Genomic DNA, 27,946 nt, shown 5'->3' with positions numbered 1-27,946 from the left:
ATGCTCCTTTCCTTCTTATTCTCAATATCTCAGTGACACGAACATTTCATAATTAAGTTCCATTAACATCAGTCAGGAATACATGAACTGATTAGTTTTTATGTACACAGCCAATCAATAACACTCAAAGAAACAATAAAATCTACAGTTTATGGATAATGAACATATCCAGAATTTCCCATTTGACTAGAATTTTCTTTTCCCAAGTCAGTTTCTCTATCCTAGAGCACAGGTTATCATTCCATAATAGGAACTTACTAAACTCAGTAAAAGAACAATTCTCTGGGGGCCTAAGCTCACGAAGGGCTCAATACATTCATACCTGACATCTCTAGGCTACACAAGGGCATTGAGGCAGCAGCCTGTGGTCTGTAGAGCCCTGAGAACCAGGTGAAGGGATATGGACTGCAGTGACACTAGGGCAACATTCCAGTACCGTCCTCAAGTGAAGGTCTGATCTTTTTAAAAGATACAAACTCCTTTGGGAGTCTCTCCCAGGCAAACACATTTAAACTCAAATTCTGCATACATTTCAGACTCCATGAAACCCATCAATTCTTAGGGGGCCATAGACCCCAGATTAAGAACTGTTAAATCTCTTTTCTACCAGATACCTGAAACACATCCTTTCCCATTTTGTCTTCTGATTTAGGGCTACAACTGAAGATAGGTTATATGTATGCTAGGGAGGTGGGAGATGTAATCACCTGCAGCATAGTGAGGACTCTGTACTCCTTGAATTGTACCCTTGTTTTCATTAATTTCAGGATTTGAAATTTCAGGTTGGTCCATAGGTCTTCAGGGGTGGAGGGAGAGGCATAAAATTTTTTTTCTTCCAAGACTCTCAAGATGGGTCAAAGGTGGCCAGAAACATAGAGAATACCCTACAAAGTCAAATACTCATTGGGGGAATGTGGCCAAATTGGCAATTTGTGGGTCTGTCTGTAGTTTTTGTAATATCAGATTAAGGAAACCACCTGGAGGCTGGCACTGGCCTCTTCTCTGGTTAACTGGGGAAGAGATATGGCCATAAAACACATAAACACCTATAGTGAAGGTCTGGAATTGGAATAGGACTCAGCACATAAAATTGCTCTTCCAGGTCTGGTCCTAGGTGAGTGGCCATTCTGTATGAGGGTTAGAGCTGAAGAGGGCTTCCCCGCCCCCCCTCCCCCTACCCCACTCTGCGTTTTTGCTGTGTCCATTCATTGTGTGATCTTCTGTACTCACTTCTTTTTGTCTTCTCATCTTTCTCCTCTAGGATTCACTGGGATTCGATCCTGGGGAACTCTGATGTGGAGAGAGGTTCCCTGTCAAGTGCCACCTCAGGTCCTGGTCTCTGCTGCACTTCACCTTGACTCTCCCCTTGTCTCTCTTGTTGCATTATCATCCCGCTGTGTGACTCATTTGTGTGGGCACTGGCTCACTGAATGTGCACTTGGCTTGCTGTGTGGGCACTCAGCTCACCACTTGGGCACCTAGCTCACCATGCAGGCACTTGTATGGGTACCTGGTTTGCTGCACGGGCACCCACATGGGCACTCGGCTTGCTGGACACTCAGCTCACTGCACGGGCACTGGATCACTGTGCAGGTATGCTTTCTCTCTTTTTTTTTTTTTACCAGGAGGCCCCAGGGATTGAACCCGGGTCCTCCCATATGGTAGGCGGAGGTCTTATCACTTGAGCCATGTCCGCTTCCCTGAAGAGGGCTTCTTTTGGCTGGGATTTCACATTGCTCTTACAACAAAGTTTTATATCACCTTTGCTCTGTCACTCTGTGGGTACCAACAGCCTTGGCCAGGTATGAGGAAATGTCCAGTCCTATTATTTGCTCAGACTATTCTGCACAAAGATGCCAAGTGAAGATGGAACAAAGGTCTTGGTGATTACTCTTCCCTTGAACAGACAAATGGCTCTAGTACAGCTAGTCCCTCATCATACCTATTTGTATTCCAAGGACTGTAAACACAAGGCATTTAAAATCCCTTCACAATTAGGATGTCACAAATCTGAAATCATTCCCCTGTTCTGTGAGAACCTGCCTTTGGGATCTGGAGACCAGACAAGGATTTGACTACTGCTGACCATGCCACGAGCTGACGTGAGGCAAGCCATTAAAGACTTGAGACTACAATTTTCACTGAGGACCCAAACCTCAGATCACTTTTTATTTGTCTGGGGCTACTAAGGGGTCAAGGCAATGTTAGGGATGTATAAAAGATGCTGTAAGTGCTGAAAAGACCAGGTTTTGTAGCAAGCTAGGGCCACCACTAAGGCTCCATGACAGTATCTCCACAGGACTTGCTCAAGCGCAAGCAAGGAACCCACCCATAATCAGATGCGCACTACACATATATCACACCTGCTAAGAAAGAGTAGGTCATGGTCCTGTGACACAAACCTGCAAACAACAAAGGTATTAGGTGGGCACTTCAGCCCATGCTTAGCAAAACCCTCCCTGCTGTGAACAGCAGGAGAGGGTGCTGGCAATACTTCTGATGAATTGTCCCACACCAAGTCCACAGCAGCAGCTCAAAGGCCCCTTGCTGCCTCACCCCAAACTTCAGGGCTTACATACTTATCCCATGCGGGGCCTCTCTCTGTGTTCCCATTTCTCTTCTACTCTGTGACTTCCACAGGACTGGAGGCTGGTCACACATTCCGAGCCAGAGAAGAGGCAGGGACTGCCACAGAGATCCTGGCGCCAGTGATTAGCCATAGCAACTAGATAAGTGTAACAATGGGGCACTCTGGCCAAAAGAGAGGGAAAAAAAAGACCGAATTTCCAAAAGGTAAATTTCTGTGTATTCACGCCTAATCTTCAAAAGTTGTGTAAACATTTTTTTCTACCTTTCCCCATCATTTGCAGAAATTTTTATCAAGTCCAAACGTAATTTAAAATGAGGTAGGTAGTTTCTCTCTGCTTGTGCCTTCGTCTTGATGGTGGGTGACTGCTGAGGCCTGTGCTGGGAAAGCACTTGTCTCTCTGCAGGGAGAGCACCAAGGGTGGGCACCAGTCCCTGGTGGAGCTCCTCAGTTGGCGATTTTCTCGATCTCATCCAAATCATCCGTATCTAATCTTTCTATCTTCTTATCTGAGGGGAAAAGATTCAAAGAGAAACCAAGCAGGGCTTACTGGGGGGACACAATGAAGTTAGCTGGGGAAGGGATGGCACCGCAGAGAGACAGCAACTACATAGGTCTCTGCCTGTCTGGGGAATATTCCATCCTCTGGCCAGAGAGGACCTTGATTTAACCCCAAAGGCTGCCAGTGCCTGAGCAGGGGTCAGAGGGAGGGCCCTGTCACTGCTACAGCCACAGTCAGAGCCCCAGACCCCGTCCAGCCCGGCCAAGGGGCGACTGCCATTCAAGTCCCGGAGGCTGCACCTCTCCAGGGATGGTCTGGGAGAGAAACACGGACAGGGTCAAAGGCCTCTCTCGGGGCCACAGGAAAACCTGCCCTTTTCCCCACCCTTCTCTGCCTTCCCCATGTCAGGAAAGGGCACCCGGCAGAGGCCAGTCCCAGCCACTCACTAAAGTGCTCCTGGATTCTGTTCAGGATGTTCATGCTGTGCTTGCTGTCCACCATGTTCACGGCCAGGCCCCTCTTGCCAAAGCGGCCGGTGCGCCCGATGCGGTGCAGGTAGGTCTCGTTGTCCGGGTTCCCATCCTTGTCCACGGGAAGATCAAAGTTGATGACGACAGACACCTGTTCCACGTCGATACCTGCACCAAAGAGACAGAGAAGAGTCGGGATGGGAGACAAAAATCACTGTCGCCCCCTGTCAGTCAGAGCTTGGGACAGGCTGGCTCTGGATTCAGGGACCCGTGGCAGAAATAGAGGAAAAAAGGAGAACTTTGGCAGGTGCTGACAAAATTATGGCTTCGGTAAAGAAGCCTTGGCTGATACAAGTACTTGGAGATGCAGCTAAACACTCACTGGGTGCCCAGAGAAGGGCAGGCTCCGCTCGGAACCAGTCGGATGCCTCTAAGTTTCCTCCCACCACGCTGCAATGCCTGGCTTCTGTGGAAGTTCTTAGCTACTGAAGGAAATCCAGTCTCTCCAAGGAAAGAAAGTCACCACCACCCTCAGCTGATCTCCAAACCATCTGTGTTTCCCACAGTCAAGGATTTCTCTTCTAACGGGACCTGAGACCCCGAGCTGGGCAGATCAGGGCATACTCTGCTCACCACGGGCACACACGTTGGTGGTCACCAGAACCTTCTCTTTGCCCTCTCGGAAGCGCTCAATCACTGCCGCTCTCTGCTCTACCATCATTTCTCCACTCAGCAGAGCCACCTGGTGACCTTCTTTGGAGAGTTCTGCTGCCAGCCAATTGGCTGTTTTGCGTGTCTGAAGAAAGAAAACATTTGAAAAATCAAGGAACTTGAAGAGGGACTGAACCCAGGATCTCATCCATGTCAAGCAGGTGCTCAACCACTGAGCTACACTGCTCTGCGTGGACAGAAATTTTTGATCTGGCAGATTCTACACAAAATTTAGGAACAAGGATGAAATTACCTAAAATTATTCAGTTCTTTTAAACATATTTCAAAAGTCACTCAGGGTTGCAATGTAAGATATATATGAATATGCAAATACAGATATACTTTTTCATAAAATTGATTAATATTTTAAAACAATTTTATAACCCTACAGATTTTTGTTAATTCAAAAATGGTACTTTTACAATGGGAAGATCTGGCAGAAACCAAATTAGCCAAGGGATCATACTTAGTAGCAATAGTGAGAAAACCCAATGTGGTCCAATGGAAAGTAGCAATGAACCCTAACCTATCCGACTTAAATCTGACATCATGAGGGAAAAAAACAATCAGAGAAATTCTGAAAGACTACCCGTCCAGACTCTTCAAGGAGTCTCAAGAGACAAGACAACAAAATGCAACAAGCAATCCTTGATGGGCTCTGAAATATAATGGGAAAAACAGCAACAGCAATGTAGAGAAAAAAAGCTATTAAAAACATACACACATAAATATCCTTTTCAATTTTGGAACACATGTATACCTTAGCTATTGGCATATATGTGGGAAAAGTAGAATAAAAACTATTTTTGAGATAGTGTTACTGTGCCTTGTTAAAGATATGATGTGGCAGTTTGATATTGTTTATGAATTCCAAAAATAGATATTGGACTATGTTTGTAAACTGGTTTGGTCCTCTGGACATATTAGATTGTACTGGGTTCAGAGGTTTCACTTTTACTTGATTAAATAATAATTAATGCTTTGACTGGGCCACGAGCCCTGCCTGCAGAGAAGGGAAGTTGGAATTTTAAGCTAGAGCCTGGGAAGTAAGCACACAGGAGAGCAGAGGAGCTGAGCCCCAGAGACAGATTAAGACTTATCCCAGTCTACAGCTGATACTGGGAGAAGCTGGGACCATGGAGCTGTAAAAGGAAGAGGAAGGATGAACATCGGCAGCCATCGTGCTCCAACACATAGCAACAGACTTCGAGGGAAGTATCTTATGCTTTATGGCATGGTAACTATAAACTTCTACCCCACATAAATACCCTTTATAAAAGTCAACAGATTTCTGGTATTTTGCATCAGCACTCCTTTGGCTGACTAATACATATGATAAGGATATTGTGGTTATATAGGAGAATGTCACATTCTTAGAAGTATATAGGAGCAAACTGTCATGGTGTCTGCAACACTAACTTGGAAATGGTTCAGCAAAAAGAAAAAGTATAGCCATAGGGCCATACACACGCAGATACACATGGAACTAAATATTGACAGTAGGTGAAGGGGTTAAGAATGTTCATCATTACTTTTTCACTTTTTTGTAGGTCTGAAATGTTCATTCTGAAGTTGTGGCCATTGTGTGCCCTTGTCAAAAACCAAACAAACTTTTAAAGTGACAGTATCATGCCTTCCAAAAATAGAATATAACTTGTCATTTATTCAATTCTTAATCTTATATCCTCTCATAGAACTTTTTCCTCTCATATAATTTTGACGTTTTCTTCAGAGACCTGAAATATTTACTCCTAAGTTTCTTATTGCCATGGCAAATAGGACTTTTCCTTCCATTTTCTTAGTATTTGCTCTTTGTGGATTGGAGAACTCATTTTAATCTTGTAACCAACTATTTTACTTAATTCCTATTTTTTCTAGAAATATCAGTTGATTCCCTTGGGTTTTCCCATAACATATCACCTACAAATAAAATCGATTAAACTTTAAGGGACTCTACATGCAGGCTGCATCTCTCTTAGGGTATTACTTTTTCAACAACAAAAGAAGAAACTGCCCCCTAAATCTTCACAAATCTTGTCCCTTCTTGTCACACACTGGGACTCTGGGCCTTCTCGGCGCTAAGGTGCAGCTGGCTGAGAGGGAGGGGGCAGGGCCACACGCTCCAAGCCATGTCCTCCCAGCAGGCCCTGCTGCTGCCACTACTCACGTGGCAGAAGATCATGGCTTGAGCAATGGTGATGGCCCCGTAGAGGTTACACAAGGCCTGGAACTTCTCATCTCGGTTACTGCACAGGACATAATACTGCTTGATGGTGTCCAATGTCTCCTCCTCACGCTTCAGTTTGATAATGTTTGGGTCTGGGACCACTTTCTGGGCAAACTTCCACACGGAGTCTTCGAAGGTGGCAGAGAAAAGCAGCATCTGGCAGTTCCTGGGCAGCATCCTGCAAGGCAAGGCCCAGGTATTTTGTGTGACCCAAGGTCCTGTGCTGCAAGGAGCAGAAGGTCAGCCTCCTCTCGCTTGGATGGTCTTAGTCCCCAGGAAGGGTGTTGGGGGAGGAGCATCACAAGCAGGAAGCGGGGGCAGATGCGGGGTCAGGACAGGGGGTGGTAGCCTCCCTACGTCTCCTTTCCAAACCCAGGCTTGGGGTATGGTCAACACTGACATGGCAATGGCCCATCAAACAAATGCTTCTGAAGGTTCTGAAGCAAAAGACCCAGCGGGAGAGAGAGGAGGGACTGGACAAAAGAGAAGGCACACACAACAAGAAGACTGGGCCTTGCACACCAGGAGGCCGAGCACTTCCTCCCTGCTCAAGCAGTTCCTACCTCTGGATGCGGATGCTCTGATCTTGGTGGCCCTGGGTAGCTATCATCACGTCAGCCTCATCCAGAACAAACACCTTGATCTTCTTGGGGTCGATGAACTTGAGCTTGGCACACCAGTCCAGGACAGTCCCGGGGGTGCCTATGACAATCTGCTCAGTGATCTTCTGACCTCTTTCCACTGTGGGGACAAGATGTTTTCTGTGGTGTTTCCATGGCAAAGCCAGCTCTTCTCTTTGAGAAATTCTAAAGCTAAAGTGTTATTTTAATATATCTGTTTTCATGCTTGTATAAAATTTTTAGGATTGGTTATGATATCACTACAGTATTTAATGGACACTAAAACAGAAAGAGATGTTGAAAATATACGGTAAAGATATAAAAACAAAAAGATGAAAATCTTCAGTGGCATTCTTCTTCATTCTCCATAACCATACAATTCTCTTTCAAGTATCTGACATTTTTATTTCTTCATTGTCAACACTGCTCCTTCTAGACCATGCTTGCATTTCCTCCTAAGTAGGCTTTTCAAAGTCCTTATCTCACCCATGAACTCTGTCCCCTCAACCTATCCTGGCATCTAGTCAAACAAGTGAGTTACTTTTAAGTCCCCTCCCCCCACTGCCCAAAATCAATAAAAGGGACTTATTTGAAGGCTTTATATGCTGAAGGAAACTCAAGCTGCCTCTCTTAGAAAATGCACTTCCCCAGAGTAGGCCAGGCAGACTATAGCACATTCTTGGCTCTGTGAAATCCAAACTGAGAAGAATTTGAGTAACAATGAACAGATCATCATTTGGCTCATTATTTTAAATTACATGATATTTACTGATTCCTTTTACATTCTTTAAGATTTATAAGCTTGATTAGACACACATGTTCCCTCTAGTCTCAGCCAAAAATTTTACCCAAATGTAAAAGTTATGCAAATTCAAAGTTAATGAGGATGCTGCCTCTGACCTCAGATAAACAAATAACTTGTCCATTTCCCAAAGGAAATTCTTTAGTACTCTCTGCCCTTCTTATTCAAATTCACATTGGAAAATATTAAATATTTTATGATTATCTTCTAAAAAGTTTTATCTTTCTTTCTTTTCAAAACTGACTTGGAGTTTGCATTAGGAATTTGTACACAGAGTAATCATAAATTCATATTTGTTTTAAAGATACATAAGCCTCAATGAAATGTCCAACAGCACTTCTTTTTCAATTATTTACATATTGTTTGTTGTAAAAGATTAAAAAAGAAAAAAAAAATTAAATCCCCAGAGTTAACAACCATGACATTCTAGGTTTTTGTGCTTCTGATGACATTTTAAAAAATGAAACTAAAGAAGTCAGAGTGTGGAATATTCAAATTCCATGAGGGTGGGGGTAGGGGGAGAACTATTCCAAATTAAAAGAAATTTATAAAGATATACAACAATCAAATGCAATGCACAAACAGTAATTAGATCCTGGTATTAATACAAACATTTTTTTTTTAATGCAGAAAAATAAAAATGAACTAGATATTTGATATTAGGGAATCTGTTTATTTTCTTGGTTTTGATATCAGAACTGTGGATATGCTGATGAATGTCCTTATTATGAGATTTATTTAAGGACAAAGTCTCAAAATGTCTACAATTTACTTTCAAATGATTCCACAAAAATATACCACTTATAGAGATAAGGTAAACATGCAAACTGTTAAGTTTCTGAATCTAGGTGGAGGGGACCTACCTAGATTATTTCAACTATTGTATATGTTTGTAATTTTTCAAAATTAAAAGTAATTAGCTTAATGATTAGGAATACATACTGATACTCACATTTATTGCCTCGAACAGCATAAGCTAGCTTGAGTTCAGGATAAAATTTGCCCATTTGTTCTATCACTTTTCCTGTTTGAAGGGCGAGTTCATAGGTTGGGGAGAGGCACAAACACTGGCAGGGAAAGAGGGCAGAATGAGAATTCAAGACACTAGTTCTTTTGCAAAGGGGAAATATCATTATTAGGATTTAGTAATTTCTCCAGCTGAGGCTGAAGGAAAGGATAAGCAAATTAAATTGCACGCCACTTGATTTTTTAAGCTGCAGAGTCAAAGCTGGAATTCTTAGGGTTGTGGCTCTTAGGGTTCAGAACTCTGGCTTGGTAAAAATACTTGAAAACAGCTGTTGGCTGCCGGATTACCAAAAATGGAACATGAGCTAGGATTTGGAATTCCAATTGGAGTTTAGCTTCCTTTTTATTAATCAGAAAGTTCTCAGAACTATCTAATGGATCACAGTTATAAGGAGGTTTTCTTGAAATAAAGCAGCCAAGCTTCTCAGCAGTATCCCCAAACTGACAAACCATAGAAAGAGGAATAGGACTTTTGTTGTTACTGGAAGAGTTCAACTTGAGGCGCATTCTAGTTTATGTAAGGAGTAATCTGTAGAGCTTAATTTTTAATCCAGTAAATGGAATTTCCTTCAAGGTTTGGGTTAACAGAAAACCAGAATTCACTAAGTCCTTACCTGGGGGTATCTATTTGCAGGTTCCACTTGACTAAGCATGGCCAACACAAAGGCAGCTGTTTTACCAGTACCAGACTGAGACTGGGCAATCAGGTTCTGTGGACTAGACAATAAAACAAATCACATAGAAGCTTAAATCTCAAATATCCTTTTGGTTAATAAAAATGAAAGAATGAACATTAAAATTATTTTATAGAAGGAAACCTTGGATTCTGTAGCAATTATATATTCTAGCTTTACAAGTCCAGAGCACTACAGAAATTTAAAAAATGGTAGTCAGCTAATGTCACTCCACTGCTCAATCACCTTTCAATCATTGTCCATTTCACTCAGAGTAAAAGTTAAAATCCTAATAATGGTATATATGGTCCTACCTGATCTGGCTCCCTTCTCTGCTTTCATCTTCTACTGCCTTGTCCCTTACTAACTCCATTCCACCAAAATGTCCCCAATGGTCCTCTGAAAACACGCCAGGCCTATTCCCATATTAGGGCTTCTGGACTGGTTCAATCTTCTGCCTGGGACAACTGTTCCTACATGGCTAACTCCCTTCCTCTGCTTCAAGTCTTGCTCAGACATTACCTACTGGAGAAGCTCTCCCTCAACCACTTCATTTAAAACTGCAACTGGCTGTCTGCAACCTACTTTGAAATGCATTAAAAAACAAAATGGGGAGTAGATGTGGCTCAAGTGGCTAAGTGCCTGCTTCCCACATGGGAAGTCCTGGGTTCAGTTCTGATGCTTCCTAAAAGAAAACAAGCAAACAAACAAAAACAAGCTAAACTAACGAAAAAAACAATTCAGAGGAGCCAATGTGGCTCAGTGGTTGAGCGCCAGCTTCACACACAGGAGGTCCCAGGTTCAATCCCTGGCCCCTGATACCTCAACAAACAAACAAACGAAAAACAACACACAAACCAAAATGTATTGGTACTCCCAATCTCCCCTATCACACTTTTTATTTTACCCTTAGCACTTAGCACATTTTAACATAATCTTTTATTTGTTCTGAATAAGAGTAGATGACCTATACCCCAAACTAGAATGTAAGCTCCTTATAGCAGGAATTTGGTCTGCTTTGTTTACTAATGTATCCAAGTGCCTAGACTAGAACAGTACCTGGCACATCAGTTACATAACAAATATTTGCTAATGAAGAAAGGTACTACATAATTCTCTTAGGTTTCTTTTATAAAAACAAGCTTCTATAAATGATCCAGAAATAAAAAGATGAATGAGAAACAATCTAGTAAATATTCCATTTATTCACCTTTATGTATGCTCAAAATTCCAAGTTAAAAAAAGACATTACAACCACCTGGAAAGTATCACTGTTTTAACATACAACAAAGAAATCTTTGAGAAAATATATAGACCTAACTTAACTATTTTTAGACAACCAGAAAAAGGAATTTCAGGGTTTAGGATTACATGCAGTAAAATTTTACTTTTACATAATAATACGTAATTTAGATACCAATTTTTAGAAAAGTTCCTCATGCTCTATATCCTTGTTACTCAAACTGTGACCTCAAACCAGTAGCATCAGCTATTTATGAGAAATGTAGAACCTCAGACCTAATGAATCAGAATCTGCATTTTAATAAATTCCTACGAGAATCACACACCCATTAACGTTTGAGAAGTGGCTCTCCCAGAAAGCAACCTTAGTAATTGTACTCTTCAGGTCTCCAAGAATCTACTTTTTTGCCTACAATGTCTGACCTAACAAATTTTATATACCCAAATAATGGCAATCATGGTGGTCATTAAATGTATGTGAATGATACAAATGTAAATTTACTGATATAGAAAGATCATACAACTAAAAATAAATAAAAACAGCATATATAGCCACATATGTAGTTCCATTCTTAATTAAAATTACACATATAGGGAAGTTGATGTGGCTCAAGTGATAAGGACTCTGCCTACCATATGGGAGAACCCAGGTTCGATCCCTGGGGCCTCCTGGTGAAAAAGAAGAGAAAGCATGCCTGCGTGGGGAGCCAGTGCCCATGTGGTGAGTCAAATGCCTGCGTGGCGAGCCAAGTGTCCGCAGTGAGCTAAGTGCCCATGTGGTGAGCCACTGCCCATGCAGTGAGACAAGTGCCCACGCAAGTGCCCGTGTGGCAAGCCGAGTGCCTACGTGAGTGCCCGCACAGTGAGCCAGTGCCTGTGTGGTGAGCTGAGTGCCCACATGGTGAGCCAGTGCCGGCACAAGTGAGTCACGCATTAAGATGATGATGCAACAAAAGAGAGACGAAGGGGAGAATCAAGGTGAAGCACAGCAGAGTCGAGGAACTGATGTGGTGCAATTGATAGGGAACCTCTCTCCACATCAGAGGTCCCCAGGATTAAATCCTGATGAATCCAAGAGGAGAAAGACGAGAAGACAAAAAGAGAAAAAGATACAGAAGATCACACAGCAAATGGACACAGAAAAAAAACCAGCAGGGTGGGGAAGGTGGAAAGGGAAGGAAAAAAAATTACACATATATGTTTACACAGAAAAAAGTCTAGATGTCTCTACACCAAATTATTAATAGCTTTGGAGGAGGGAGATTACAGATTTTTTTATTTCTCACTGCTTTCCAACTTTTTTTTTTTTTTTACAATGTGCATGTATTACTAAGTATAATTTTAAAAAACAATCCAAGTTTTAAAAAATTAAATATTAAAATGGCCATGTTGTATAGGGGTACATACGGTTCAGCAAGCATCAAAGGCAATGCATTCTCTTGTATCTTAGATGGACGGTTGAAGCCCATGGCATAGACTCCCTGGAGAAGCTGTGGTTTCCTAGAAAAAGTTAAAAGATGAAAGTCTTTGTGGTTTGTGGTTGAAGAAAGAAGCAAAAATCTGGGAGATTTTTTTTTTTAACGTGTTATTTTTATAACTATGAGTCAAGTACATGCTAAGTGAGCAAAATTTGTGACTTCAGCTAAATTTTTTAGATTGCCAAGAAATTTTACTTAGCACAAAGTAGCTAAATCCTTTTTCCCCCTACTTTTACATTTTTAAAAATATAGTCTGATTACATAAATGTTACAGAGAATACGTAGCTAAATTCTTTTATTATCTTGTATTAGTTAAAAATGTTCTACTGGGATGAAAAAAAAAACAGTCCTCGATCTCTGAATACCAAGGTGAGAGTCAGAAAATAAACAAATACTCACAAACGAAGCTCTTCAAAAGACTTCACAGAATAGAGGGGAGAATTTGGATCCCGCTGCAGGACTTCCACTTGGTTTGTATTATCCACAAGGTTGCTTCTGATGAGTTTGTTGAGTAAGGACTGGGCAGCTCTGTCCTCTGTCAAGAAAAAGAAGGTAATGGTTTTAAGTCCACAAGAGCCACAATAAGCTCATATGAATTCAATTGGCATTGGTATTTCAAATGATATGCATTTACAATAAGCCTTCTAATTCAAGGTACATCAGAGTTTTGATTTATAATTAAAAGTTATGAAAGGGAAAGGTTATGACACCTTTATCATCTTCTCCAGAATGCAATTCTAACAGCCCTCCTTTCCTGAATCTATCTATTCTATCTAGACCCAAATATTTACTCCTAATTTGTACTTAAAATATTCACTCAATAAACACATCACACAATGAGAAAAAAGGAATTAACAAAGCCTGTATCTTGATATAAGCTCTTCGCTTGTCATCCAAGCTAAATATGTACAAGCATCAAGTTTAATTTTATTAGACTATGGGGATGCACCTTAATTTTTTTTTATAATGCCCTGTACAAGATAATCATTCAGGGAATATTTCCTGCTCCTGCTGAAGTTCATCAATTATTCGAAGTAAAATTTCTCTAAAATGTAAGTCATTAGAATTTCTTCTCCTTTTAACTATTATATGTTCAACTTTTATACTCCCATTAAAGTCAAGCCAGTTGGGTATAGAAATGAATGCTCATAACAATCCAGTCTCTGAAAACGGAGAACCTCATTTCTATAGCTTTAAGGCAGTGTTACCTTTCTCTTCTTCATCTGTCTTCTCTGTATTAGCATTGGTCTTGACAACAGCACCTTTATCAGACACAAAGTGGCCGTCATTCACAATCACATCCCATACCCAACAGCTGAGACAACTCAAATTCTATGAGACACTAGAAATGTAAAGGCCTGGGGAGCAAAAAAATAAATGAGGAAACCAAGCCATTAATAAAAACATTACTTCTAAATAAAAGTATGAAACACTGTTGCTTACACTTCAATTTCTTCATACTCCAAACTCAAACTAATGTTGATTTCCCTCATAGCATCAATATTTCTGAAATGTTACAGAAAGATGATAACAGCAGTCATTGATGAGAAACCATCTCAATGCTCAACAGAGGAGGATCTATGCAAATCATATTTCACCAATATATGAACAGAAAATTACGTTTATAGACTATTTGAAATGTATATTCAAACAATGTTTTCTGAAAAATATAACTCTGAATACATAGTTATATAGTCAAAATATAAAGAAAAAGATTGTGAGTGAATTCAGATTAAGCACACCAACAAAATTTAATGCTCTAATTTTAGAATAATTAGAATAGGTAAACTCTCAGGTTACTCATATTTTGTCTCTCTCATCCCCAAAAAAGGAATATTTATAAAAACAATGTAATCTTTGGAAGATTTTCCCATGGTTAGTAATAAATTTAATAATTTATAAGTAAATTAGGCCTCCTCCTACTTATAAGCAAATTTTGGTCATAATTCAGTTTGTTGATTCCCAGACCAAATGAAAACCAGTATATGCCAGCCCCCTCTGGTACACACCATTAACAGAAATACTAAAGGAAATCATATTTGTTTTAAAACTAGCTTTCTATTACTCACCATTGGCATCTGGCTTGATTTTCTCTTCCTTAAGATGCAAATTGCTCAACTAATGGAGACAAGAGGGAAAAGTGTCAGACAAATTACTTAAAAGATTTTGAATCAATAGAGCTTCCCCAATGAAGGTGGGGAGAAACAACCAAGATCTATTCACAGTTAGGTTGTTCTGCTGGGCTCCTTTTGTTTGCTAAATGTTTCAGCGAAAATAAACAAAATTGGTCATAAATTTAGCAGTAGAAAAAAAATTATAGCATGGCTCAAAATCCACATTTCCTAATTACAATCTCTAGAGAGAGTTAAAAATTGTGCATTTGCTTAAGGCCCTGATTACAAAGACCCTTTCAGTGGAATATCATTAGAGTTGTCATTCTCTCATATTCCAAACAAGAGGGAATTTAAAAAGATATTGGAAAACGTAATCATACTTCAGACAGAATGCCAAGCTGGGAGGACTGCAATGAAAAGCATCCGTGGGGAGGTATCTGTTATGCAACAAAGTATGCTTGAGCCACAGGATGTCAGCATGCCTATATGCAGCCTCACATTCAAGTCACCTTGTGATGGATCAGTTACTTTAAATGGGGAACAGCCTGGAGCATCATGGCACATTGTGTCATCAAAATATCCATCAGGCTGAAGTGGGAATAGAAAGGAAGAGACAATCAAAGAAACATTTCAAAGAAAGAATTACTTAGGATTTTGATCAAACACTGTAAATTAAGGATAACCCAGATCATTTATCTCACCTATTAGAATGCAAATATTTTAAAGATGGGATATTTTTATTTTGAATTAATCTTTGTGTCTAGCATAAAGCAGGTATTCTAATCATCAAAACCTTTATATTAAGTAGGGCTTAAGATGCCATCCAGCACAGGAGAGAAGAATTTAATTACTACAATCAAATGGTTTTTTTTTTTTTAAGATTTATTTATTTCTCTCCCCTTCCCCACACCCCAGTTGTCTGTTCTCTGTGTCCCTTTGCTGTGTGTTCTGTGTCTGCTTAGATTCTTGTCAGTGGCACTGGGAATCTGGGTCTCTTTTTGTTGCGTCATCTTGCTGTGTCAGCTCTCCGTGTGTGCGGTGCTATTCCTGGGCAGGCTGCACATTTTTTTGCACTGGACGGCTCTCCTTATGAGATGCACTCCTTGCATGTGGGGCTCCCCTACATGGGGTACACCCCTGCGTAGCATGGCACTCCTTGTGTGCATCAGCACTGTGTGTGGGCCAGCTCATCACACAGGTCAGGAGGCCTTGGGTTTGAACCTTGGACCTCCCATGTGGTAGGCGGACGCCCTATCCATTGGGCCAAATTTGCTTCCCAAACGGTTATTTCTTAAAGCACCACCCACGCGGACTGAGGTTCTATATGAGATCATTTCTATTTTCCCTCTGAGTCCAAGAAGGGGGAAGAAGGGTGGTCAGGGAGGAATGAAAAAAAAAAAAACTGTTTCAAAAGGTAGGTAGTTAGAAATGGGAGCTTTACTTCTACCGATGGGAAATGAGAAGGGAGTTTCTCATGCCTCTGTCTTCTTTGGTGTTGGGTGGGTGGGTGGATCAAAGTGGGAACAAGGGAAGGGGATGTGGCTCAATTGATAAAGCTTCTGCCTACCATATGGGAGGACTGGGTTCGATCCCTGGGACGTCCTAGTGAAAAAGAAGAGAAAGAGTGCCTGTGCGGCAAGCACTCAGTGCCCGTGTGGTGAGCCAGTGCCCCATGCGAGTGAGTCACACAGGATGATGATGATGATGCATCAAAAGAGACAAGGGGAGAGTCAAAGGTGAAGCACAGCAGAAACCAGGAAATGAGATGGTACAATTGACAGGGAACCTCTCTCCCCATCAGGGGTCTCCAGGATTAAATCCTGGTGAATCATGGAGGAGAGAAAAAAGAGAAGACAACACAGACAACAGAAGTAGCAGGGCAGGAGGGAAAATAAATAAATCTTTAAAAAAGAAAAAAAAAATAAAGCAGTAACATTCCTTCATTAATTCTGAAGGATAGAGAAAAATTAACATAATAAATAGGAAGCAACTGGCACAGTGCATGATATACAGCAGGTGTTCAACACATTTTAGCCTTTCTCTATAGTACTCCCTCACATCCTGCCAATGAACCTAAAAGTCTGTGTAGTACTCAGGGTTACTGAGGGGGGTGGGGTGAGGGAGGGAGAGGGAGCTGGTTGACAGCCTTATTGACAATATTTACAAAAGTAAGGCTAGAAATAGTCCTATAGTAATTGCTACCTAAAATAAATGTCAGGGCCAAGGTATAAATGAGTCAATGAGATATAAATGAATTAGAAATAGCCATCACTGTCAAGCATTTTAAGATCCAGTGATAAAAGGACAAACCATTCTTTTGTTGATGCATCATTCAATAGCAGTTAACAGGGTAAATCATGATGGTCAAAATAACTAAAATGAAATGTGTGGGAAGGTTAGTAGTAACAATATAAATGAAACCAACAGATACTATTTTGATTTCAATGTATCTGAATTCTGTAAAGGTTCCAGAAGAATCTAAAAACATACTCAGTCCCACTTGGTCAGAGGGTAACAGGTGTTTTTATTCCCTTGTTCATTTTCAGACTATTGTGACCTACTATAATTTGGTTAAGTAGATTTATGACTCTTATCTGGCTCAACTAATCTAATCCACACAATATGGACAATTTAAGAGATTCCTGCAAAGAAACTGTAAACTATAGATAACAGAACAATAATAATAGCTATCACTTATACACACTTACATCAGGTATGCCTAAAACTCAATGAAGTAGGTACTATATAATTATTCCCATTTTACAGATCAGGCAAAGAAAGCCTAACCAATTTGCCTAATGTCACATAACTAGTAAATGATGGAGCCAGAATACAAATTCACGTCAGTATGGCTATAACATTTTAGCTCTTAATCTCTACATAATAGTGCCTCTCACACATAGATAATACTAATCTCAAAGAAAATTGTAATCTTTAAGATGGTATAATGTTTGATACACTTTGGAAAACAGCATGGCAATTCCTCAAAAAGTTAAAGAGAGCTAGCATATGATCCAACAACTCCAAAAGAATTGAAAATATATGTCCACACAAAAACTGGCAGCATTATTCAGAATAGCCAAAAAGCAGAAACAATCCAAATGTCCACCAGCTGATGAATGGATAATAAAATGTGGGTGTACCCATATAAGGGAATATTAAATTTGGCAATAAAAATATTAGTACGTTACAATATGTATGGACCTTGAAAACACTGCAAAGTGAAAAAAGTCAGTCACGAAGGACCACATATATGATTCCATTTATATGACATGTCCAGAATAGACAAATCCACAGAGCAAGAAAGGAGATCAGTGGAAAGGTTTGAGGGAAATGGGGAACGACAGCTGATGGGTACAGAGTTCCTTTTGGGGGTGATGAAAATGTTCTGAAATGGATTGCGGTGATGGCTGTGCAACTCTGAGTATGTTTAAAAATCAAAACCAAAATCAGGAGTGGATGTGACTTGAGTAATTGAGTGCCTGTTTCCCACATGGAGGTCCTGGGTTTGATCCCCAGTGCCTCCTAAAAACAAAGGCAAACAACAAGCAAATAACCAACTCAGGGGAACTGATGTGGCTCAGTGGTTGAGCCCTGGCTTCCCACATAAGAGGCCCCAGGTTCAATCCCTGGCCCTGGTACCTAAAAAAAAAATCAGTGAACTAAATATATGTGTGTGTGTGTGTGTGTGTGTGTGTGTACGTATATATATATTTTATTATCCCCCCCCCGCCTCGTGGCTTGCTTGCTGTCTGCTCTGTGTCCATTCACTGTGCGTTCTTCTGTTTTTTATTTATTCCTCCTCCCCCTTGCAGCTTGCTTGTTTGCTGTGTGTCCACTTGCTGTGTGTGCTTCTGTGTCTTTACTTGTCTCCTTTTGTTGCGTCACCTTGTTGAGTTGGCTCTCCATGGTACTTGCAGGCCGGGGGCTCTCTGCGGTGCTTGCGGGCCAGCGGCTCTCCATGGCATGCGGGCGAGCCGCCTTCACAAGGAGGCCCCAGGACGCAAACCCAGGGCCTCCCATATGGTAGACGGGAGCCCAACTGATTGAGCCACAGCTGCTCCCCTGAACTATATATTTTAAATAGATAATTTATCCAGCTCAATAAAGTTATGAAGTAACATAGATAATATAGTAAAATTCCACCATAACGCACTAAAAATAGTCTCAAGATTATATTTCATAAAATGCAGAGTTTGTTGTAGTAAGGTTAATAAAACAGTAAGGTATGGCCTACTGAGGACAACTGGAGTTAATCTTATACCTCAATTTTCATGGTCACAGGGAGCATTAATCTAAGTTGTCCTATCTTAAAGATAATTTTAATGATGTGAACTCAGACAAAAAAGAAAATGAGAAAGTTGCTACCTACTCCTAACACACTCTTTCAAACATTGTTAAAACAATGACAATCTAATCTGATCTGACAAGAAGTTAGAAAAAACTATCAAAACTATCTGAAATATATATTCACATCTATGATTAATGATATGCTTTTTTCTCAGTGTACATTGTGCCTTGAGACATTAGCTAATGAAAGTATAAAGCCAAAACAAGGAAGTACAGGAAGACATTTAAGAATTCTTTATTTCAGCCTTTTTAAAAAAGATTTATTTATTTATTCCTTCCCCTCCCCGTCACTATTTTGTGCTTGCTGTCTGCCCTCTGCATCTATTTGTTGTGTGCTCGTCTTCTTTTTTAGGAAGAATGGGCAACCAAACCCTGGACCTCCCATGTGGTAGGGAGGTTCCCAATGACTTGAGTCACCTCTCCGTTTCCATATTTCAGCCTTTTTTGTGTACATTTTATAATGTAGGTAATATATTTAGTAAAATTACAGTATAGTATGCAACTTCTAAACTGATACATATATATTAAGAGTGCATACTCAAAAAAGTTTCTGACAGGGCCATGTAAAGGAAAAATTAAGACTACAGCTCATTTAACTAGTAGTGCCTGCTAGTCTAGGGATGAGAAATGCTACGATGAATAAGCTAAGGGTCAGGGTTGAGGGAGAGAATGCCATGGTGAAAATGGGAGCATTAAGTGGAAGTATGTCTACTGAGGGCTGAGACATCAGTGTTTTATCCACCACCGCTCTCTCCTAGGACACAGCTTCCAGAACATTGATAGTCAGTCCTCCTCCCTCCAGGCAGGAAATTAGAGTATCTCTCGTGCAAAATCTGACTAGTTCAAGATACCGATAATGACAGGTTCTCCAACTAAAGAAATAAAATTAAGGTCAAAATTAAGTCACACAAGCATTTAAAGCTTCCACCCATTCTTTGTTATCCACTCTTAAACATGAGTAGACAATTAAGGATTACCAGACATGAGAGAAACTTCATCATGAAAAGTCAGATACTAAAATAGACAGAAGCACCTTTCAGGAAATAAAGACTGTAGAGAGAAAAGGAAAACATCATTAATACCCTCAAGATAATGAAAGGATACTGTAGCCATGAAACAAGCATAGGATAGTGTGGTAGTTTCAGTCTTTTGCAGACTCGGAAAATTGTTATTAAGCTCACCCACTCCTGTGGGTGTAAACCTATTGTAGGTGGGACTCTCCTTTTCATTAGATTACTTCAGTAAGGCATGACTGAGGGTGGGTCTTAATTCTCTTACTGGAGTCCTTTATAAAGTGCATGAATATATAGAAAAAGAAGCTGCAAGAAGAGAAAAACTCCTAGAAGCTGAATAGGTTAGTCCTGGAAGCCAGAAACTGAAATCAATGGAACCTGGAAGAGAGAAAGCCACAGGAGCAGAGAAAGCCAGACGCAGTCAGAAGTTGAAAGCAACAGAGCCTGAAGATGGCAGAGACTGGCAGATTCAGCGCCACTGTGCCCTGCCATGTGCCTGATCAGCCACAGATGCAGCTTTGGGATCTCCTGATGATGTCTTGATTTGGACATTTTTCTCAGCCTCAGAACTGTAAGTTTATAAATTAATAAACCCCCACTGTAAAAGCCAACCCATTTCTGGTATATTGCCTTGGTGCCTTTAGCAAACTAAAACAGACAGTATTTGCAAAAAAAAAAGGAATATTAGGGAAACAGATTTGGCTCAACTGATAAGAGTGCTGCCTACCACATGGAAGGTCCAGGGTTTGAACCCAGTGCCTCCTGGCCGGTGTGGTGGGCTGGCCCATGTGCAGTGCTGATGCACACAAGGAGTGCCATGCTGCACAGTGGTTACCCCTGCATAGGGGAGCCCCACGCGCAAGGAGTGTGTCCCAGCAAGGAGAGCTGCCCTGCATGACAAAAGTGCAGCCTGCCCATGAGTGGCGCCACACACAGAGCTGAAGCAGCAAGGTGATGCAACAAAAAAGAGACACAGATTCCCAGTGCCGCTAACAAAAATCAAGCAGACACAGAAGAACACACAGCAAATGGACGCAGAGAGCAGACAAAGGGGGGGGGGGGATCTTAAAAAAAAAAAAAAAAAGGGAATATTAAACAAGAAAAGTTATCTCTTGAAATTAAAAGTACTATAGGAGAAATGAAAAACTAAGTAGGTTAGAAGGTAGCTGAGAAAATCTACCAGGAGATACAGAAAAAAGACAAAGATTAAAAATAACAGAAAAAAGTAAAATTAAAGTATTCTTTTCAGTAAGTGGTACTAAAATAGACATCCATTTGTGAAAAAAAATGACTCTTGATCCACAGCTCCCATAATGTCTAGAGAGAACACAAAAAAACACCAATCAAAAAAATTAATAAATTAGAATTCATAAAAATTGAAAATTACTGCTCTTCAGAAAGTACTAAGAAAATAAAAAGACAAGTTGCAATCTGGAAAATATATATGCAAAGTACATATCTGATAAGGGACTTGTATCCAAACATATAAAGGGTAGCCATTTCACTCACCACTGCTAGTTAGAGTTTAGGTTTTTCCAACTCTTTCTGGGCTTTCGTTTCTTTCCAGACTGCCTTGTAGCAATCTGAGGGTCTTGAGTATCAACTTCCCAGTCTGACCCAAGACCCAGAAGCTGTGACTAGACCTCCATGGACCCAACACAGAGGCTTAACCCAACCTTGACCCAGGAGTCTTCCCAGATGTCTACTGAAGAAAATTCCCAGAAAGACTCCACCACCTCTTATCCTTTCTCCTCAGAAACATATTAGCCTAAGAACCTGAGCAACTTGACTCTCAACCCTGGTACCCAATCCTTTCCTCTCTACTAGAATATCTACTTCAACAGTAGGACAGAGAAAAGGTCATGGGGGATGTATTAGTCAGTCAAAGGGGTGCTGATGCAAAATACCAGAAATTGGTTGGTTTTATAAAGGGTATTTATTTGGAGTAGGAGCTTACAGATACCAGGCCATAAAGCATAAGTTATTTCCCTCACCAAAGTCTATTTTCACGTGTTAGAGCAAGATGGCTGCGACATCTGTGAGGGTTCAGGCTTCCTGGGTTCCTCCCATCCTGGGGCATGCTTCTCTTTCCTCTGTGTGCTTACCTCTTGAGGCTCCAGCTTAAGGCTTCCGCATCAAACTCCAACAGCAAAAACCCTCAACTCTGTCCTTCGCCATGCTTTCATCTGCGAGTCCCCACCCACCAAGGGATGAGTACTCAACACCCTACTGACACAAGAATCCAATATAATCTCATATGCCCAGAGGAAAAGACCAGTTTACAAACATAATCCAATTTCTTTTTGAAATTCATCAATAATATCAAACTGCTACAGGGGAAAACAGAAATAATTTTCCCTATTGGAAGAATGAATATGGACATTATCTTGGCAGACATTGTTATCTCAGTGGAAAGAAATGTTTGAGAGGATGGTAAAACTGAAATATCTCTACCTCAACCAACTTTATCTGGTTGAAAGACAGCTAGCAAATGTTCAACATGAGAGTTCAGAATGGATCTAAGAAATTAAACCTTCAGATGTGGCTATATCTTTTTGCCTGTATTAGAGTTGGGATTCTTTTGAGAATGCTAAAATGGAGAATTACGACATGGAGTCAATTTAGCCATAGAAATTATTCTAGTACTGTTCTTTCTTGCTAGTAATTTTAGAATCACTATACGGCAGGCTGTGAAAACTACTGTATGCTAGGGTAGACTATAGGTTTTGATGACCCATGAGTTCTTTTTCCTTCTTGCATCTTTTTCCTACATTGATACCAGTAGTTTATAAGGAATCTGTATGCCTTGCTGACTTCAATTTACTTTAGTTCTACTTTGTATGTATGGAAGAATTAAAACTGTGGTGCATTTTTAGTATCTTTTTAAAAATTCTTTATATACTTGTTCTTGCTAGCTATGTATTTGATGATGTAATAATTTTTTATCTTCATCACATTTCTAGGATATAAATATCCAGAATTAAAATATTTTGTGATATTGTCCATAAATATGAAATTTACATATTTAGATAAGGTTATAAACAAGGGTATAGTTTTTTTGTTTTGTTTTGTTTTGTTTTTGACGTACCAGGGGATTGGGGATTGAATCCGGGACCTCCTATGTGGGAAACTGGTGCTCAACCACTGAGCCACATAGGTTCCCTCTAGTTGGTTTGGTTGTTTTGCTGTTATTTTTTTAGGAGCCACCAGGAACTGAACCGAAGACTTCCCACATGGGGAGTAGGTGCTCAATCGCTTGAGCCACATCCACGCCCCAGACAGAGTTTTGCATATGTCTACTTCCTAGAAGAGCTGTCAAATATGGAGGGAGGGAAAAATTATAGATAAATAGAATGAGGTAAAAGAGGGAAGGGAGTTTAAGAAAAGGGAATTGAAAGAATATCATAATTATATATAATATCAAGAGAAGATGCTATCCAATGGTGTTTACTTCAGTTGTTTTTCTTCTTTTGGGGATATACACAGACCTGACTTTCTCTATGGGATACAAAATACTTATAAAATTTGTCCTCTGCCCTCCAACTATTACGTGTTCAAAGTGGTATATTCACTAAAAAGAAAAATCAAAAGTTGCTAAGAGAAAAGCAGCTGGAGAACTGCAGTAAAGAAATGCCATGCTGCAGATTTTAGATTGAATAGGTAAGGATCAAAAACCTGTTGGTATTCAGAATCTGTGGTATGAACAGAGAGGCCACTTAGGGGAGTTGCATATGTGTAGGTAACACGATTCATGCACCTGGAGGATTGGCTGCACAGAAACGGCAAAGTTCAGGGAAGCAGATGTGGCTCAAGTGATTGAGTCCTGCCTACCACATGGGAGGCCCCAGGTTTGGTTCCCAGTTCCTACCAGAGAAGACAAGCAAGACAGCGAACTGAAAGGATGGGCAGGTGCGGTTAGCTGATGCAACAAAAGAACCAAGAAAAACATAATGAGAGACACAGAAAAGCAAGGAGCAGAGGTGGCGCAAGCGATTAGATGCCTCCCTTCCCCATAGGAGGTACTGGGTTCAGCTCCAGTGCCTCCTACAAAGAAGACCACACACAACAGACATAGCAAATGCAAACAAGGAAGGGGAGGGGAGAAATTTAAAAAAAAAAATCTCTTAAAAAAAAAAAAAAGAAAAGAAATGGCAAAGTTCAATAGTGGAGCTGTTATAAAGGGCCATGAAGAAATATGAAAGTGTCCTCTAAAGTGACACTACCAAATTTAGTTCTGAGGATGGTAATTTCATCAGAAGACCTATCAACTCAGTGATCAGGCAACATGGACAAACGTGGGGCAATCTTAAGTTTTTCTCAACTTGCAAATTGTTCTGGTAGCAAAGCTGTGTTGACTTTTTGTATGAAATTGAGAATTGCTTTGACTTATAGGCTTTTGAAATCATTCTTATGAAAATGTTAAATTGATGAGATTTAATATCTTAAGGCATGGATGAATAAACAATGCGCTCTATATTTAAAAAGTGGGCAAAAGGTCTGGAAAGTCACTTCAAAGAAGTTATATGGACAGCAATGAAGGACATTAAAATATTCTCAACATTATTAGCCATTAGGGAAATGTAAATTAAAACCACAATGATAACACTATACATCTATTAAAATGGAGCAAAAACTGACAATACTGTGCTAGTAAGGATACGGACCAACTCACATATTGCTTGAGGGAATGCAAGATGGTACAGAAGCTTTGAAAAAGTGGTGACAGTTTCTTATAAAGTTAGACATACACTTAACTATATAACTCAGCAAATCCCACCCTTGAGGGGAGAAATGGACTTGACAGAACACCTATGTGTCTGAATATCCTGAGATAAACCTAGACAACTGCCAAAGGGCTTGGGGTTGAATTGGTGATGAGTCCATAGAACACAAAGCAAAAACACAAAGCCAATTATAAATTACAAGGAAAATAATAAGTTTTACAGGAAGTAAAAGCATTGATGGGTTACTAACAATTTAAACATGGAATAATGATCTAACTAAAATTATATTACAATATAATGAAAAGCTGAAGAAAGGGAAGACGTGTATATGTGGTAGGGGAGGAAGGATGGGGAGAAAGCCCCAATCAATAAATACTTAAAAATGAAAACTCAAGAAAGTAGTAAAGCAAGCATGTTATTCAGAGAAAATGTGGAGATGGGAACCACTGTTGATAAAACTATTTAACTATTTAACTCTTTAAGCTTTGTACATGTACAGCATTTAAAAAATTAATTATAAAACATAAGACAAGGTTCTTGTTCTGGAGGAATTCACAGAAATAAGTACTAAGAGAAATAGGTCCAAAGCACTATTAGAACTTAGGTTGTTTAGGTGGGAGACATGAAATCTATGTAGTAATAACTGACACAATCCTGCTCACTGTGTGTCAGACCGAGAAAACAGAACAAAGCTAAACGGATCAGGAGAGGATTTACCGTCAAATCTACTGAGTCAATCATGCATCATCACTGAGCAAGCTGAGGGGACGCACAAATTTGAATAAGTCATGGTTCCCGACCCTAGGAAACTCAGAATCTGGAAGTGGAGAACGACTTCTACAAAGGTGATTACAACGCAGGGCAGTGAGTGCAATCTATGATCAATCCTTATTCCAGTAAAAAAGGCAGGAGGCCGGGCTCTTCATCAAAAGTACTCACCTGCGCTTATATAACACCCGGTGGGTAAACAAAGCCAACTCGGGATCATCCCTACTCTACCTCCCACTCCAGCCCTGACCAGGAATCAAATCCCAGTCTCGAACTAGACCCCTGACCCCTTTACAACTAAAGTCAACTCACCGACTCCGCGGCCGCTTCCTGCTCGTCCACCGCCAGGGCCCACGAGTCGGTGGCCATGGTCCCAGGTGCCGGTGGGATCCGCACGCTGGCGGACTCGCTGGACTGCACGGCGCGATCGTGGGCTCCGGGGGATGGTGGCAAGCCCGGCTCCAGCCCGGTAGCGAGGGAAGTCATTCGCTACGGCGCTGGAACTGGGAGCGGCGCGCCGCGGTGACGTCGGAGTCCGCGCCGGCCGGGTTGCCTCTTGCCCGTTTAGGGCTGTCGCTTCCGTCCGCTTCAGGCCCCAACCCCTCGCCCTGCGCAGCTCAGGCTTTCTTATTGAATATCCAGAACTCGACCTGAGATAGTTATCTTAAAATGCCCAAACTCCTGTCAACTCGTTTTCTATCCAAAGACAAAACCACATTTCCACCCAGTGCAGTGACAAGAAGGCAAGTTTGAATGCAGCAAAAGAGAAAACAACAATTACAGATAGTTACCAAAATGCAAGTAGATAGTGTATTCACTTTTCAAGCTGGTAATTTAAAAGATCCAAAAGTGTTGGGAATCAGACCTCTCAAATACCTTTTGGTAAATACTCGTCCCAGTTACAGGAATTTAGCCTTAAAAAATTACTCCAGCAAGGCGCAAGGAAAAGTGTTCTGGGAAGAAGATAAGACACATGAGCAAGCAGTGGATTTGTGGAACCGCACAGACAGTTTGAGGGCAAGGGAGGGAGAAGGGGGATTGCCTAGAGAAAAGGATGCAGAGGCAGGCAAAACAGCTTAATGTGCAAAGGCTTGGCTTTTGGAGTGAACTGTGCCTATGTTAGAATCCCAACTTTTCCTACTTAAGGGCTGTGTGACTGTGAGAATTTTAAAAAAGAACTATCTCACGTTTTTAGAAGAGGTAAAATAATTAAGTGTGATACTTGCTTTCCCCTAACTGAAATCAAACAAGCTCCCCCACCCACCCCCCTTTATTTTATTCACTTGAAAGAACCTGGACATGTTCCTGTAATGAGAAAAATCCCAGCTCTTCTCACTTTGCCAATATTCCACTATAAGACAATTTCAAGCTAATAGTGGAGCTCTAAAGTGGAATTTTACCTGTAAGGTTTGAGTAAAAACGTTTTGAGAAGGGTAAAGCAGTTCCAGAGAATACATTACTTACCATACTTTTTTCTCCTGCATACTTAAGGGAAGTGATTCGGGAACTTTTTTGGACCCTGCAGATAGATGAAGATGTACCAAAAAATTGCAGACAGACAGCCTGGGAGCTATGACCTACATCTCAGCCTACCACAAATCAGAAGCAACCCTGGGAATATTGTGCCAGAGAAATTACATTGTTTCACATGGCTAAAGGTGTTCAAGGATTTTTTTTTAAAGTTTAATGACGTTTAAAATTACATCATCCAAGACAGGAACTGTATATAGCAGGCCCCATCTGTGCAGAAAAAATGAAACAAACTCACATATATGCTTGCATATGCAATAGAAAATGCCTAAGATACACAAAAAACTGATTACAGTGACAGCTCTGGTGAAGAGGAAGACTGGGGTGGGAAAAGACTTCCTTCTCCTTGTGTACGCTTCACATTCAATTTTTTTTCCATATGCATGCTTTCTTTTAAAAACCATGAATATTTGAGACCAACAAGGGAACATTATAACATATAGATAGGTTCCTACGACACAGGATTTAAGAAATAAAACGAGTCATTTGAAGACCTTTGTATACACATCCCAGTATACAGCAACAACCCTAAATTTGGTGCTTATCCTTCCCATACGTACTTTTACCACGTGTTTTTTCCATAGTAAAAAAAAACCAAACAACCCTAATAAAAATAAGCATCAAGATTCTCGACTCTCTTACGTCTAGCCCGAGTGTACCTGGACAGTATGAGATTCCTGCTGAGGAGTCCGGTTTCCAAAGCGGGTTGCGGAGTGAGGAGTTTTGGGGGAATTAAGACCACCTGTGTTTTAATTCAGCCCCCTGCATTACTCCCACGTGACCTTGGACGGCCTCAGTTTTCTCTGAAATCGCAATAAGTACCCACTTCCACAGTCTGAGGATTCAATGAGATCGGGAAGTTAAGGCTCTTGGGCCAGTGCCTGGCATATGGCAAAGGCTCAATAAATATTAGCTACAATTATTATTCCTGTCCCTTTTTCCCAACTGGTTGGAACGAGGAAGATGCCTAAAGGTGAAAAGAGGCTTTCTACCCTCAGGAATACTCACGTCGCCCACAGGTAGGGCAAGTGCAAATCCTCCCAGGGCGCGGCTTCTGATGCGGCCTGCAGCCCCGGCCATCGCTGCTCAGCATGGCGGTTACGCTCCA

At 40.8% G+C, this 27,946-nt stretch overlaps 1 protein-coding gene across 4 annotated transcripts; it reads right to left on the bottom strand.

The window, feature by feature from the left end:
- Nucleotides 1-79: 79 nt before the first annotated feature.
- On the bottom strand, nucleotides 80-27,946 carry LOC101422842 (ATP-dependent RNA helicase DDX19B). 4 transcript variants are annotated; one of them, XM_058279733.2, is made up of 13 exons: nucleotides 27,847-27,940; nucleotides 26,773-26,827; nucleotides 14,409-14,457; nucleotides 13,548-13,601; nucleotides 12,739-12,874; nucleotides 12,269-12,361; nucleotides 9,560-9,662; nucleotides 8,872-8,986; nucleotides 7,061-7,238; nucleotides 6,438-6,675; nucleotides 4,193-4,355; nucleotides 3,536-3,727; nucleotides 80-3,096 (listed from the first exon to the last, which is right to left on the bottom strand). In XM_058279733.2, exons 2-13 carry the CDS (start codon nucleotides 26,773-26,775, stop codon nucleotides 3,035-3,037), a joined length of 1,386 nt encoding a protein of 461 aa, XP_058135716.1. In that variant the 5' UTR covers nucleotides 26,776-26,827; nucleotides 27,847-27,940; the 3' UTR covers nucleotides 80-3,034. The 4 variants fall into 4 exon arrangements, with proteins under 4 accessions (XP_058135716.1, XP_058135718.1, XP_058135715.1 ...); XM_058279735.2 differs by lacking the exons at nucleotides 26,773-26,827; nucleotides 27,847-27,940 and adding exons at nucleotides 13,783-13,845; nucleotides 25,621-25,838; XM_058279732.2 differs by lacking the exon at nucleotides 26,773-26,827 and having other exon boundaries at nucleotides 27,847-27,946.

This window comes from Dasypus novemcinctus, chromosome 18 (assembly GCF_030445035.2).
Source record: "Dasypus novemcinctus isolate mDasNov1 chromosome 18, mDasNov1.1.hap2, whole genome shotgun sequence".
Taxonomy (NCBI): Eukaryota; Metazoa; Chordata; class Mammalia; order Cingulata; family Dasypodidae; genus Dasypus; species Dasypus novemcinctus.
This window is presented reverse-complemented; position numbering and strand designations above follow the sequence as displayed.